This window comes from Halichoerus grypus, chromosome 4 (assembly GCF_964656455.1).
Source record: "Halichoerus grypus chromosome 4, mHalGry1.hap1.1, whole genome shotgun sequence".
In the NCBI taxonomy this organism is placed as follows: Eukaryota; Metazoa; Chordata; class Mammalia; order Carnivora; family Phocidae; genus Halichoerus; species Halichoerus grypus.
Genome location: NC_135715.1, coordinates 72,516,294 through 72,528,825, shown reverse-complemented (window position 1 = coordinate 72,528,825; position 12,532 = coordinate 72,516,294). Strand labels below are relative to the sequence as shown.

Below are 12,532 nucleotides of genomic sequence, written 5' to 3'. Positions count from 1 at the left end.
CTTTCATCATGTTTGTTTCCTTTCTTTTGTTTACATGGGGTTTAATTTGTTGTTCCCCTCCCCCCCTTGCTTCTGCTTGAATTCTAGTTCATTAGTTTGAATTTGTAGCATTAAAATTTAAGGCTACTAACCATTTAATAATTAATAATTTAATACTATATTCCTCTTTACTCCTGTTTTAGGAACATCCCACAAATTCCAATATAATGCATTTCACTTTTATTCAATTCAATATACACTCTCATTTCTCTTTTGGTTATTTCTTTGACCCATGGATTATTTAGAAATGTGTTCTTTGGTTTCCAAATATTTGAGGACTTTCCATATATCTTTTTGTTATTAATTTCTAATTTAATTCCCAGTGAAGTCACAGGATATATTTTGTATGTCTTGAATCTTTTAAAATTTACTGAAGCTTGTCTGATGGTCCAGAATATGGCCCAGCTTGATAAGTATATTGTGTGCACTTGAAAAGAATGTACATTCAGCTCTTGTTGAGTGGAATAGTCTATAAATGTAAATTAGATTAAGTTGGTTGATATTGTTGTTCAAGTCTTCTATAAACTACTGATTTCTTTTTTTTCTATCAATTGTCAAAGGAGTGTTGAACTCTCTAAATATAACTGTGGATTTGTCCATTTCTCTTGGCAGTTCAATCAGATTTTGATCCATGTATTTTCAAACTCTGCTATTAGATGCATAAATGTTTAAGATTTTTATGTCCTTTTGATGATCCAAGCCTTATAGCATTATGATATGACTTTTTGCCCCTACTAATATTCTTTGCTCTGAAATGTACTTTGTCTGTTATTTAGTCTCTCCAGCTTTTCCTTAGTGTTGACATGGGATTTCCTCCTCCCCATCCTTTTACTTTTAACGTTTTTGTGTCTTCATATCCAAGTTTGGCTTTATTTATGTACCATATAGTTGGGACTTGCTTTTTTTTTTTTACCAAGTCTGACAACCTTTTAATTGTGATGTGTAGATTATTTAAATTTAATAAAATTATTGATATGCTTAGGTTTAAATCTATCATATTATTCTTTGTTTTCTATCTGTTCCATCTCTTCTTTTTTCCCTTTTCCTCTTTTTCTGCCTGCTTCATTTTGGATTGTTTCTATTGCTGTCTTCAAGTTCACTAATCTTTTCTTCTGCAGTCAATCTGCTGCCTCCTTTGGGAATAAGTGAGGATATTTTATGATTCTACTTCATCTCATTTCTCGGATTATTAGCCATAATGCTTTGTTTTGTTATTTTAGCACTTGCCTTAAGGTTTATAGTATACATCTTTACCTTAATGCAGTCTTTTAAGTGCTGTTATACCACCTCATATATAATATAAGGATCTTACAATAGTATATTTCAATTTCATCCCTCCCAGGTTTTGTGCTATTGCTATCATACATTGCACTTCAACATAAGTTATAAACCCAACAAGTCACTGTTATTATTTTGCCTTAAACAGTCAATTATCTTTCAAAGGGGTTTAGACAATAAAAAGTCTTATATTTTACTCACTTTTGGAGGTCAAATATACATGTCATTGGAAAGAATGGGGAAAAGGAGGTCAGAAAAAATAGCTGATGAAATAATGGAGAAAATGTCCAAATCTGATGTAAATGATAAACCCACAGATCTAAGAATCCCAACAAAACCCAAACACATGACTCAGAAAAAAAACTACGAAAAGTACATTATAATCAAATTGCTTAAAGCCAATGATAAAGAGAAACTCTTAAAAGCATCCAGAAAAAAAGGACACATTCTGACAGCAGACTTACATGTCTATTTGACCAGCTGAAGTTCTCACTGATTCTCTGTTCATTTTATTTTGTCTTTTCTCTCTGTTCATTTTGGATTGTTTCTATTGCTGTCTTCAAGTTCACTAATCTTTTCTTCTGCAGTCAATCTGCTGTCGACTCCTTCCAGTGTAATTGCAATTTTCATCTCTAGAAGTCCAATTTCTGTGATTTTTTTAAATATATTTACTGTGTTCCTGCTTAACACATCTAATCTTTCCTCTAGTTTCAGAACCATGTGGAATATAATATAACAACTATTTTAATGTTTTGTCTACTAATTTTATATTCTATGTCATTACTGGGTCCCTTTTGGATGACTGGTTGTTCTCTGTGGGTTGAATTTTTAATCCTTTGTTTGTCTATTAATTTATGACTGGAAACCAGGCATTGTGAATTTCACCTGGTGTCAGATGTATTTATTACATATTTTTGAACATTTTTATGGGATGTAGTTAAGTTCATTGTAGACACTTTGTTCCTTTCAGGTCTTTCTTTAAGCTCAGTTAGGTAGGACCAGAGCAGTGTTTAGTCTAGGGCTAATTTTTCCACTAGTGGACTTCGTCAAAACTAATAACTTCTGCTCCCCAAGAGAAGCTCCCTTAAAAAAAAAATGAAAAGAGAAGCCATAGACTAGAAAAAAGTATTTTCAAAACAAACAACCTGATTTAAAAAAAAAAAAATAGGCAAAAGATCTTAGGAAACACTTCACCAAACATAATACAGGATGACAATTAAGCACATAGAAAGATGACCAACATCATTAGTCATTAGGTAAATGCAAATTAAAATCACCATGACACATTGCCACACCCCTATGAGAAGGGTTAAAAAACAAAGACAAAAAACTGACCATTCCAAGTGATGACAATGACGTTGAACAACTGCAACTCTCACACATTGTTAGTGGGGATGAAAAATGGTCCAATCACTTTGAGAAACTGGCAGTTTCTCATAAAGTTGAATATTCACTGAGCATACATTCCAGCAATACACTGCCACTTTTAGGTGTTTACCCAAGAGAAATTAAAACCAATGCTCACACCAAAACTTATATTCAATTATTTATAGCAGCTTTATTTATAACTGCCAGAAACTAGAAGCAAACAAATGAACTTCATCTAGTTAATGGATAAACAAACTGTGGCACATCCAACAATGAAATACTACTCAGCAAAAGAATGGAAAAAAGTACTGTTAAAAAGAAAACCACAGGCCCAAAACAGAGTTATTCATGCTATGGCCAAGTCACCAAACCAGGGCTTAATACCTAACCTAATGGCAATTTCAACCTTCCCTAGAAATGTAGTCTTAACTAGCCACTCAGAAATTTTCTGGTCAGCTCCAATGAGTTAATCTGTCACAAGGGCCCTCTCCATGCCCCAAAGAAAGACGAAGTAATCCACCTAACAAGACACCCTGTATGTCTCCCTAAGGGAAGGTGACCTTGTGTGAAGCAATCTTTTCTTTTCTTTTGCTAACTGTTCCATCCCATGTCTATCTATAAAATCCTTCTGTTTTGTATAGCTCCCGGAGTTCCCCTCTAATCGTTAGATGGGCGCTGTCCAATTCATGAAGCATTTAATAAAAGTTACTAGATCTTCAATGGTACTTGACTGAGTTTTGGTTTTTGAGTACTGACATATGTAACAAGATGGATAAATCTCAAATAATTATGCTGTGTGAAGAAACAGACTCAAAAGTCTACATAGTATAAAATTCCAGTTACATGACATTCTGGAAAAGGAAAAATTATAGGGACAGAAAAGAAATTATTGGTCACCAGAGGTTGGAGGTGGGTATTGGGGTTGATTAACTATGAAGAAGAATAAGAGAAGTTTTGGGGGGAATGGAAATGTTCTGTATCTTAATAGTGGTGCTAGTTATATGATGATAGTTGTTGGGTAAGCTCAGGGAACCGTACACTAAAAAGGGTAAAATTTGCAATATGAAAATAGTACCTTAATAGACCTGACTTTTTTAAAAAGCCAAAGGAAGAATTTGCCACCATTGAGATTAAGGTTCTTAATGAGAATCCATTCCCAAACCCTGGTAGCACTTCCCAGAGTCCAGTTCCAAACACAGTCTGAGCAATGACAACAGCTTTGGAATTGGAAAAGTGTCCCCAAAGTGGTGTGCTTTGAAGAGACAGGGCTGGGGTGGGGGTGGAGGTAAGAGAAAAAAAAATTAGCAACAATCAAAAATAAAATTTTAGGTAAAAGTAAAAATCTCCTCCACAGAAAGGGTGATGGATTTAGACATAAAACAAATCAGAGACTGTCAGGGCGCCTCCTTTTCGGGTTCTCCAAGCTGAGTCTCCTGGGAAACACAGAGACCTGGAGAAGACTTATGAGGTCTGAGTTCCAAGCCCCTCTTTTGAGAGTTACCTGCTTGGATGACTTTGAATTTCAGCAAGTCCTTTAACCTTTCTGGACCCCATTTCCCTCACCTGCTGTAGAAGAGGGCAGTAGACCAGACTGGTGTGGTATAATAAATATATTTGACTAGTCCTGGTTCCTGGCACAAATCTCCTAAAACACTTAGAATTTCCCAAGTGATAGGAGTGTCTTGTTATCCATGGTGGGCCCTTTTTGAGCGCACACTGGAGCTGATGCTAATGAGGTGACTTAGGGTGGGGTCCCTAGATGGCCTCAGGATGGGGCTGATAGCCAGAAAGACCAAGTAATCAGAGGGTGGGAGCTTTTGGTCCCACCCACTGACCTCTGGGAAGAAGGGGAGCTGCTGATTAAACTCCAGAAGTACTCTCGGACTGGGAGATTTGATGAGCTTCCAGGTTGGCAAGCCCGTATGTGGTGGTGCAAGGAGAGGGGCTTCCCGGAGAGGGTGTGGAAGCCCCGCCCCCTTCCCACACACCTTACGCTAATGCATCTCTTTCATCTGGGTGCTCTTGAGTTAGAGCCTTTTATAACACACTGTTAATCTAGTAGGTAAAATGCTTGTGTAAGTTCTGTGAGCTACTGTTGCAAATTGATCAAACCTGAAGGAGGGGAGGTCATGAAAACCTCTGATTGCTAGCCCGTGGTTGAAGTCCAGGGGACAGCCCGGACCTGGGATGGACGTCTGAAGTGGCAAGAGGAAGGATCTGAACCCCTCACCTGTGGGATCTGATGCTGTTTCCAGGTAGATAGTGTCAGAATTGAGTGAAATTATAGGACATCTGCTGGTGTCTGAGAATTGCTTGGTGTGGGGAACACCCCCTGCAACACACACACACACACACACACACACACACACACACACACACAGCATTCTGGTGGCCAGAAAGAGTCAGCACTGTTACTGGAGAGGAGGAGACATACAGGAGTGTTAGTCCTTAGAAGTGGGTAGCTCTAAGGTCTCATCCCCTCCACTCATTCTATGCTCTTTTTTCTGAAAATTCTCACGATTTTAACTGCCATCTGTTTGCTCATGAGTTTTGAATTCGTCCCTCCAGTGTGTATCGCTACATATCTGGGCAGCCCCAGGAACCTTAAACCCACTTTGTCCTTCCTAAACTCTCCTTCGTCCTTCCTAAACCTACTCTCTCCTTTCTCTTCCCTCTCAGGTAGTGGCAACAAAGCTACTGTCACCGAAGCCAGAAACCCAGAAGCCATCTTTGACTCCTCCCCTCCCTCACTTCCCATCAGCCAGGCCGTTGCCAAGCCTTGACATTTTAACCTCTTGGTAATTCCTAAATCTGTGTGCAGCTCTACATCTCTATTATCCTTGCCCCAATTCAAACTCTAGTCATCTCTGGCCTGGGCGACTGCCCACAAGTTCCTAGCTGGCCTCCCTGCCGTGGACCCGTCAGCTTGACATCTATCCTGTCTACAGAAATCTCTTTCTAAAATACGCATCAGAGCATGTCACCCCTCTGCTTAACCCCTCAACAACCTACAGCAATGATGCTTACTCTTTAAGTCACAGACCCCTTTGAAAAATCTGATGGATACAATTAATCCTCTCTCCAAAACACACACACACACACACACACACACACACACACACACACACCCTGAGGAATACAGTGGATAACCGAATTCCATCCAGAAACTCTTGGGCTACATGATAAAGTCCGAGTCCCTCATCACATCACCAAAACACTCCTTACACATTACACACAGAGCCTCTGGTAACCCAGAATGTTTTCTGAAAGCTATCCACTGAACAGTCTTCCAACAATTTTCTGAATTACAACTTTTCAAATGATAGCTACTCTGTCCCAGAAGCCTTGTACATTGTGTTTCAGCAACCCAGAATGGAACTATACTTTTCCATCTACTGCATGTTTCTTACCTCTCTACCTTTTCCTTGCTGTCCAGTTTGCCTGGAACGTCCTTCTCCTCCCCTTTCCCCGTCAACTCTTCCTTATCTTTCAGTCCCGGCTCTGGCAGGACTTCCGCTTGGAACCCTTGCCTTACTTTCTCAGTCTGGGTTACAGGATCAGTCTCTGTGCATATTTCCAAAATTGCACTGCAATTTCCCTTTAATATGCCTGACCTTTTCCTGCCAACACCCCCAACATTAGACTGTGAGCTCTTTGAGGGCAGGAACCAGTACTACGGGGGACTTACACAAGTCCTAGATAAAGGCAGTGCTCCAAAGTGTCTAAGAAGGGAAGGAGGAAAATCCTGGGACTCTAAATCCTAATGATTTCTTCAGACGTTATATACTTCCCGTTCTGCAAAGCACCTGCCTAACAAGGAATGCAGCTGTACCTTACAGGAATTATCTGATGAAGGAGTAAGAGACTGCTTATCTCCTTTTTACAAATGAGGAACTTAAGCGCAGAGAAATTCCCTGCCAGAGGAAAGAACACATGTTTCCTAACTGTCTTGTTATTCCTAATATATCTATCTATCTGCATTGCCTCCAAGAACAGAATCCTTACCATTAGGAAAATCCTAACTCAAGTAGCAAAGCATTTGAAGACGGAGTTCAGTGAGTATCTTATAATCCAAACATAACAGTTTGTATAAATAATGACAATATCCTGTTTTAGTGTAGACTGTAAATAATTTTTTGGAGGACTCTTGGCTACCATTTGACTTATAATGACAGCAGCGAAAAAAATATTTTACTGTTTAAACCTAAAAAATAACAATAGTTCCTCTTTTAGGATCTTATGCAATTCCTCTAGCCACAAAAGAACACTGTGTGTGTACTTCATATTATTTTTAAATTTCCTCCACATGTGTTGGTACCCATAGAACAGAACTGCATGATTCTAATTAACGACCTTCAGTGAGTTCTACAAAAGCTTTTATCACTTGAGGACCGCTGATCGTATGGCCATAGAAGGTAGCAACCACATGTAAGTAAGTCACCTACGTATAAAGCTCATAGGCCACCCCCCTCCAAAAGACAGAAAAACCTTTGGCCACATGACTATGGCTACCTAACTAAGCAGTAGCTAAGGCTCTTTTGGGAGTCATGGAAAAGTCTTAAGATCACCATGTCACCTGACAAAAACCAAGAAGCTCTATTCAGACAAACCACCTACAGTGAGATTCACAAGAGTCTGTTACTTCGGAGTGAATGAAGGATAGAACACGGGGGCAAGACCAAGATACACAAATTATAAAGCAGGCTAAGCTAATTTTCAATCCCTCATATCCGCCCCCCCAAATTCTTACTCCTGTCTCCACAAGGTCCCTTTCAACATCAAGAAAAATGATACAATACAATACTTTTGAGGTTATTTGCTTTTTGTCAAATCAGAATCTTTACCCAAAGATGAAGGCAGTATCTGGTGGGTGTCTGGGGAGTCGGCACGCTTGTAATCTTGAACATTGAACGTTAAGGGCTCTTGTCACACTGCTTGCTGAGTTTCACTGAAGAGTGACAAGATGACAGGAACAAAAAGAACTGTGGAGAAAGTGCTAGCACTGAGACTTCCTGTGGGCTTCGCAAGGGAGAGAGATGCTCTCTGGGAGTAAAGTGAGGTGGATAAGCTTTGCTCAAAGAACCATTTAGGAAATGTCTTCTTCCCAAGACCCAAAAGATGGCCATATTGAACTCTAGAACAGTCCATTTGTTTTAGTTTCAATGGAAGAGCAGTTTCTTTCCCACAACCATTAAATACAGTATATGTATGTTTAAGTGGTTTGAGGGAACCAAAAAACCTGGGATTCCCATTGTGAGCTGGTTGAAGTTTCCTTCATGGAAGCATGCTATTTTTCATCTACAGATATTTAGTGGTGAGAACAACCATGTTGGAAGGTTTAACTAACTCAAAGGCAGCTTTGTGCTGAAGTGCTTTTCCTGGGGAAAGGCACTGACCATGCGTTTCTTAAATAGAATAGAATTAGCTCTTATATGTAAGTTCCTTTATCCTCAGTCTCTTTCATCCTTGTACCCCTTGTGCCCAGCACAGAAATACGTGTTCAATAAAATTTTATCAGATAAAAAAATGTTCTTCTTTCTTATGCATGCTTCCTCCTCAACTTTCTTACCCGAAGTCCTCTCTGGAATATAAGTAAAGTCTTCCTCCTCCACATTTACTATCTGATCACCTGATTGTTTTGCAGTTCAACGACAGGAGAACTCAACAACAACAATGACAAAATCCTGATTAATAACCAGGAATTCCTGAGAGTGCCTTTTTAGTTATAAAAAGTAGAGCCACTCTTTCATGGAAGGCAAAGAGTTCACAACTCAGCCTCAGAGATAATTTACTATGGGTCGATGTGAAGTACCTAAGAAGAAATGGACAGCCGATCTAAACTTATATGACAGCAACAATTAGACCTAGACTTTTAGAATCAAAGGGGATCTGATTATCAGGCCACCAAGTCTGGTGTCCCATCTAATCCAAACTTATTTTTTGCCCAGCGTCCCTTCCCTCCACCTCCTCCTGAGTCATCTCCCCTCAGGCTAGTGGTTCACAAGAAGGCAAATAAAGCAAGAAAAGCAACAAGGGCAGAGGATGACAATAAAATGTGTAATTCAAGGCTCTGACTATGAATTTTCCGACATGAATGAAGGAGACAACATCATACCAATTGAAATATTGAAAATCCCCCTCCTCTTCTCCAGTCTCAGCACATAATGCAGTTAAGACCGTGGAGAGCACGTTTCCATTCTTTAAATCCTACTTAGAAAGCTTCATCATTATTCATGAGAGGTAGAGCCAACAATATAAGGGAAATGGGGGTTGCATCTTATAATTCAAGGAATTTAAAGTTTTTAAATATTTTGAAGTCCTCACTTTAAGTTTCTCATGTTCTGCTCCTTTGCTCAAGAAAATCTGTAATACCAAGTATTGGTAAAGATGTGAGGATCTGGAACTCCCAAAAGCTGCCAGAGGGAATGTAAGTTGGTAGGGCCACTTTAGAAAACTGACAGTTTCTACCAAAACTGAATCTATGACCTAGGAATTCTACTGGTGGGTAGCACCCTAAAAAAATGAGTATTTATGTCCCCCAGAAACATGTAAAACAATGTTCACAGCAGAGTCATTCCTAATTGAACAAAATTGGAAGCAACCTAAATGTTCTTCAACAACGGAATGGATAAATAAATTGTATAGTATACTGATACTTAGAAATAGCACTCAGCAGTTTAAAAAAAAAAAATAAATAAACAACCCATTGCTACTGAGACCAAGGTTGAATCTCCTAATCACAAAGTTGAGTGAAAGTAGCTGGACATAAAAGAGTACATAGGATGATTTGGTTTACATGAAGGGCAAAAACAGGAAAAGGGATGGTATTAAAAGTCTGAGTGGTGGCTACCTTTGGGGGGATATTGACTGAGAGGGGGTGGGGGTAGAATTGCTATCTATCTATATCCAAGGTTCTGTAGGTACATTCACATAAAAACTAATGGAATCGTACTCTTAAGATGGGTGCATATTTGCTGTATGCAAATTATACCTCATTTAGAAAAATCTGGAACGAGATGTAGAAATTTCTGAGATTGTTCCTAAATATAAAGGAATTCAGTGCAGTTTAAATATAGTTGCAAGTATGAATCTTTGTAAGCCTCTGTATGCTATTGAAAAATTCACTTACTACTTAATGTCATAGGTAACAGAGAGCCAGCTTTTTGTATTAATAGACTGAAAAACATATTGTACGGTCCATTTGAAATGTACATATTTACCAATTAGCAAAGGTAAATGTTTAAGAAATGCAAAAGGTCTGTTTTCCCACTCTTCTCCCCCTTATGTTACATTTCTTACTAATTCTGAATTATTTTTAACAAAAAGCTATTGGACATAATTCCTGCACGTCTATTATGAAAATAGTTTCTCTATGTACCACAAAGACTTCAAGTTAGAATGCTCGAATTTTGGAGCTGGCGGAGACACCCGGGCACCCCCACTGGACTGAGACCGAGGAGGACGCCGGGGCGGGGGCGGTGAGTGCCAGTCCCAAGGTTGCAGGACTGGACATGGATCCAAGGCTCCCACAAATGTCTCCTTCACCCTAAATGCAAACCAACCCTCTTATCTTTCCGAATCGATGAGATGGATCTAAAAGGGATTTTTTTTTTTTCTTTTCTCACATTGCCGACTATGCCATCCAGGAGATTATTTGGGAACAGTCAGCTGAGTCCTTGAAAACCCCCTTGGGGTTTAACGCCGGGATAAAAATCGAGTATAGTTAGAAGGGGCAGCTAGTATTTTCATATGTAAATCCTGTTTCCATAACATTTCCGAAGTAGCTATTCGTTGCTCCCACCGAAATTCGGCGCGGGTGGGGGTCGTTAACTCGGGATGACTAATTCTGGGGGAGAACGCGGGCGCCTTTCCCCCTCAGAGTTCACTCCGTAAATCAGAACCTCAAAAGAAGAGTCCAAGACGCCACCCGGGAGTCTCCGGTCTCCGGGGTCGGTCCAGGCGCGGTCCGGAGCCACCTGGGGCCACCGTCCGGGCCGCGGCCTCGGGCGGACAGCCCACCACCCAGCGCGGGGGCCGAGCGGGCGGCGACGCGGGCGCCGGGAGGGGCAGGCGGCTGGCGCGGCCCCGGCCCCGGCCCCGGGCAGCGCGTCGGGAGGCCGCCCGCGGAGTCCGGGCCGCCGTTCGGGACGCGGGCCGAGCCGGAGCGGCGGCGTTAGAAAAGAGGGAGGACGCCGTGGGATGGGCAGGCGGGGGCCGCGGACAAGTTCGGGGCGAGCCGGGAGGGCGCGAAAGAGGGGAGGGGCGCGGGAGCGAGGGAAGAGCGAGCTCCGGGAGGAGCGAGGCGGCGGGGACCGGGAGGCGCGCGCCCGGGTCCACAGTGCGGGGTGGGGGCGAGGGCCGCGCCGGGGGCTGCGGGGGGCTGCGAGCGGGCGTGCGGGGCCTTACCGAGCAGCGGCAGCCGGCCGCCACGGCGCGCCCACGCCGGCATGGCCTCCGGAGCCCGGGGTCCCCAGGCCGCGCCGGCCCAGCCCTGCGATGCCGCCCAGAGCGGCGCGCCCCGCGCTGCAGGTGGCTCGCTTAAGGATGCGCGTCACCGACCGCAAATTCCCTCGGACTGGTGCAAAGTGGAAGGGGGGAGGATCCCTCTCCCCACCGGCAGGGGCCGAGGCGGGAGCCGAGAGGTTGGGCCGAGCCGGGGAGCCGGTGCCTGGCGCAGCGCTGCGGCCGAGCCCACGTGCCCGCCGTGGTCCGCAGCCCGCGCTCCGCGGCGCCCGGAGCTCCCCGACTGTGACGGGGGAGATCGGGCGCCGTTCCGCCGGGGAAGTGGTCGGAGCTGCGTCGCGGTGGCTGGGGAGGGGGCGCGGCAAGGGCTCTGCCTTGCTCTCCTCCCCCCCACCCCCGGGAGTCCCTGAACCCTCCCGTATGGATCCCGGAGCTTGGGGACAGCAGAGAGCCAGAAACCGTCCTCCTCGTGCGCGGGGTTCTTTGAGGCCCCGGGATGGCAGCTAAATCCGCGCCACACAGCCGCAGCCCTGGGTAGCGCGCGGAAGAGCAGGGGGTCGCATTTCGAACTCAGTGGATCCTAATTACGGACTGGTTTTCTTTGTCTCCCCCTCCATCTCCAAGGATGCTCAGGACCTAGTCAATAGCGGCAACGAGAAAGGCAAGCTCGGTTTCAATGTCAACCAAGGCAATTAGGGAGGCTAAAAACCAGCCATAGAAACAAAAGCAAAACACACAGAGGATGTTTTGAATTATCCATTCCATAATTCTTGTTCTTCTTCGAATATATATCTCCAGTTGAAAATTATTTTCTTTGCAGTAAGTTGAAGATTGGAAAACCCTGGACGCTGGTTCTGAGTCTTCCCTTAGCTAGCCCTTTGACCTCACAAGCCGCTTGCCCTCTCGGTCCCCGCTAACTCACCTGTAGATGAGGGGAGTGGACCAAATGGTTTATAAGGTGAATCCCAATTCTAGGAATTCCATGCTTTTAATTATGTAAATAATTTTCTAATAAAGCATGATAATTGGCAGTATTCATTCTTGGTCATACAATCCTTCCCTCCGCGGTAGTCTATAGCACAATAATTTTTACCCCATAGGGTATGACGGAAACAAAAGCGTCTCCCATGATGCCGCCACTGTGGAAAACAGTATGGCAGTTTCTCAAAAAAGTAAAAATAGAATTACCATATGATCCAGCAGTTCCACTCAAAAGAACTGAAAGAGGGTCACGAAGAGAGATTTGTACACCCACATTCATAGCAGCATTATTCACAATAGTCAAAAGGTAGAAGCGACCCAGATACCCATCTACAGATGAATGGACAAACAAACGTGGTATATACATACAAAGAGCTATTATTCAGACTTTTAAAAAAATAAG

General features: G+C 42.8%; 1 protein-coding gene across 3 annotated transcripts in view; it reads right to left on the bottom strand.

The window, feature by feature from the left end:
• The window catches only part of FLT3 (fms related receptor tyrosine kinase 3), a 109,079-nt gene that overhangs the window by 59,135 nt on the left and 37,412 nt on the right, over positions 1-12,532 (bottom strand). Inside the window, exon 1 of one of the 3 annotated variants that reach the window (XM_078070527.1) lies at positions 11,092-11,326. The exons of 1 other annotated variant lie outside the window; for it this stretch is intronic. In XM_078070527.1, the coding sequence (XP_077926653.1) occupies positions 11,092-11,134 (43 nt within the window). In that variant the 5' untranslated portion in view covers positions 11,135-11,326. Of the gene's footprint in view, positions 1-11,091; positions 11,327-12,532 lie in introns of those variants that run through there. One more of the 3 variants, XM_078070529.1, reaches the window with a different exon arrangement.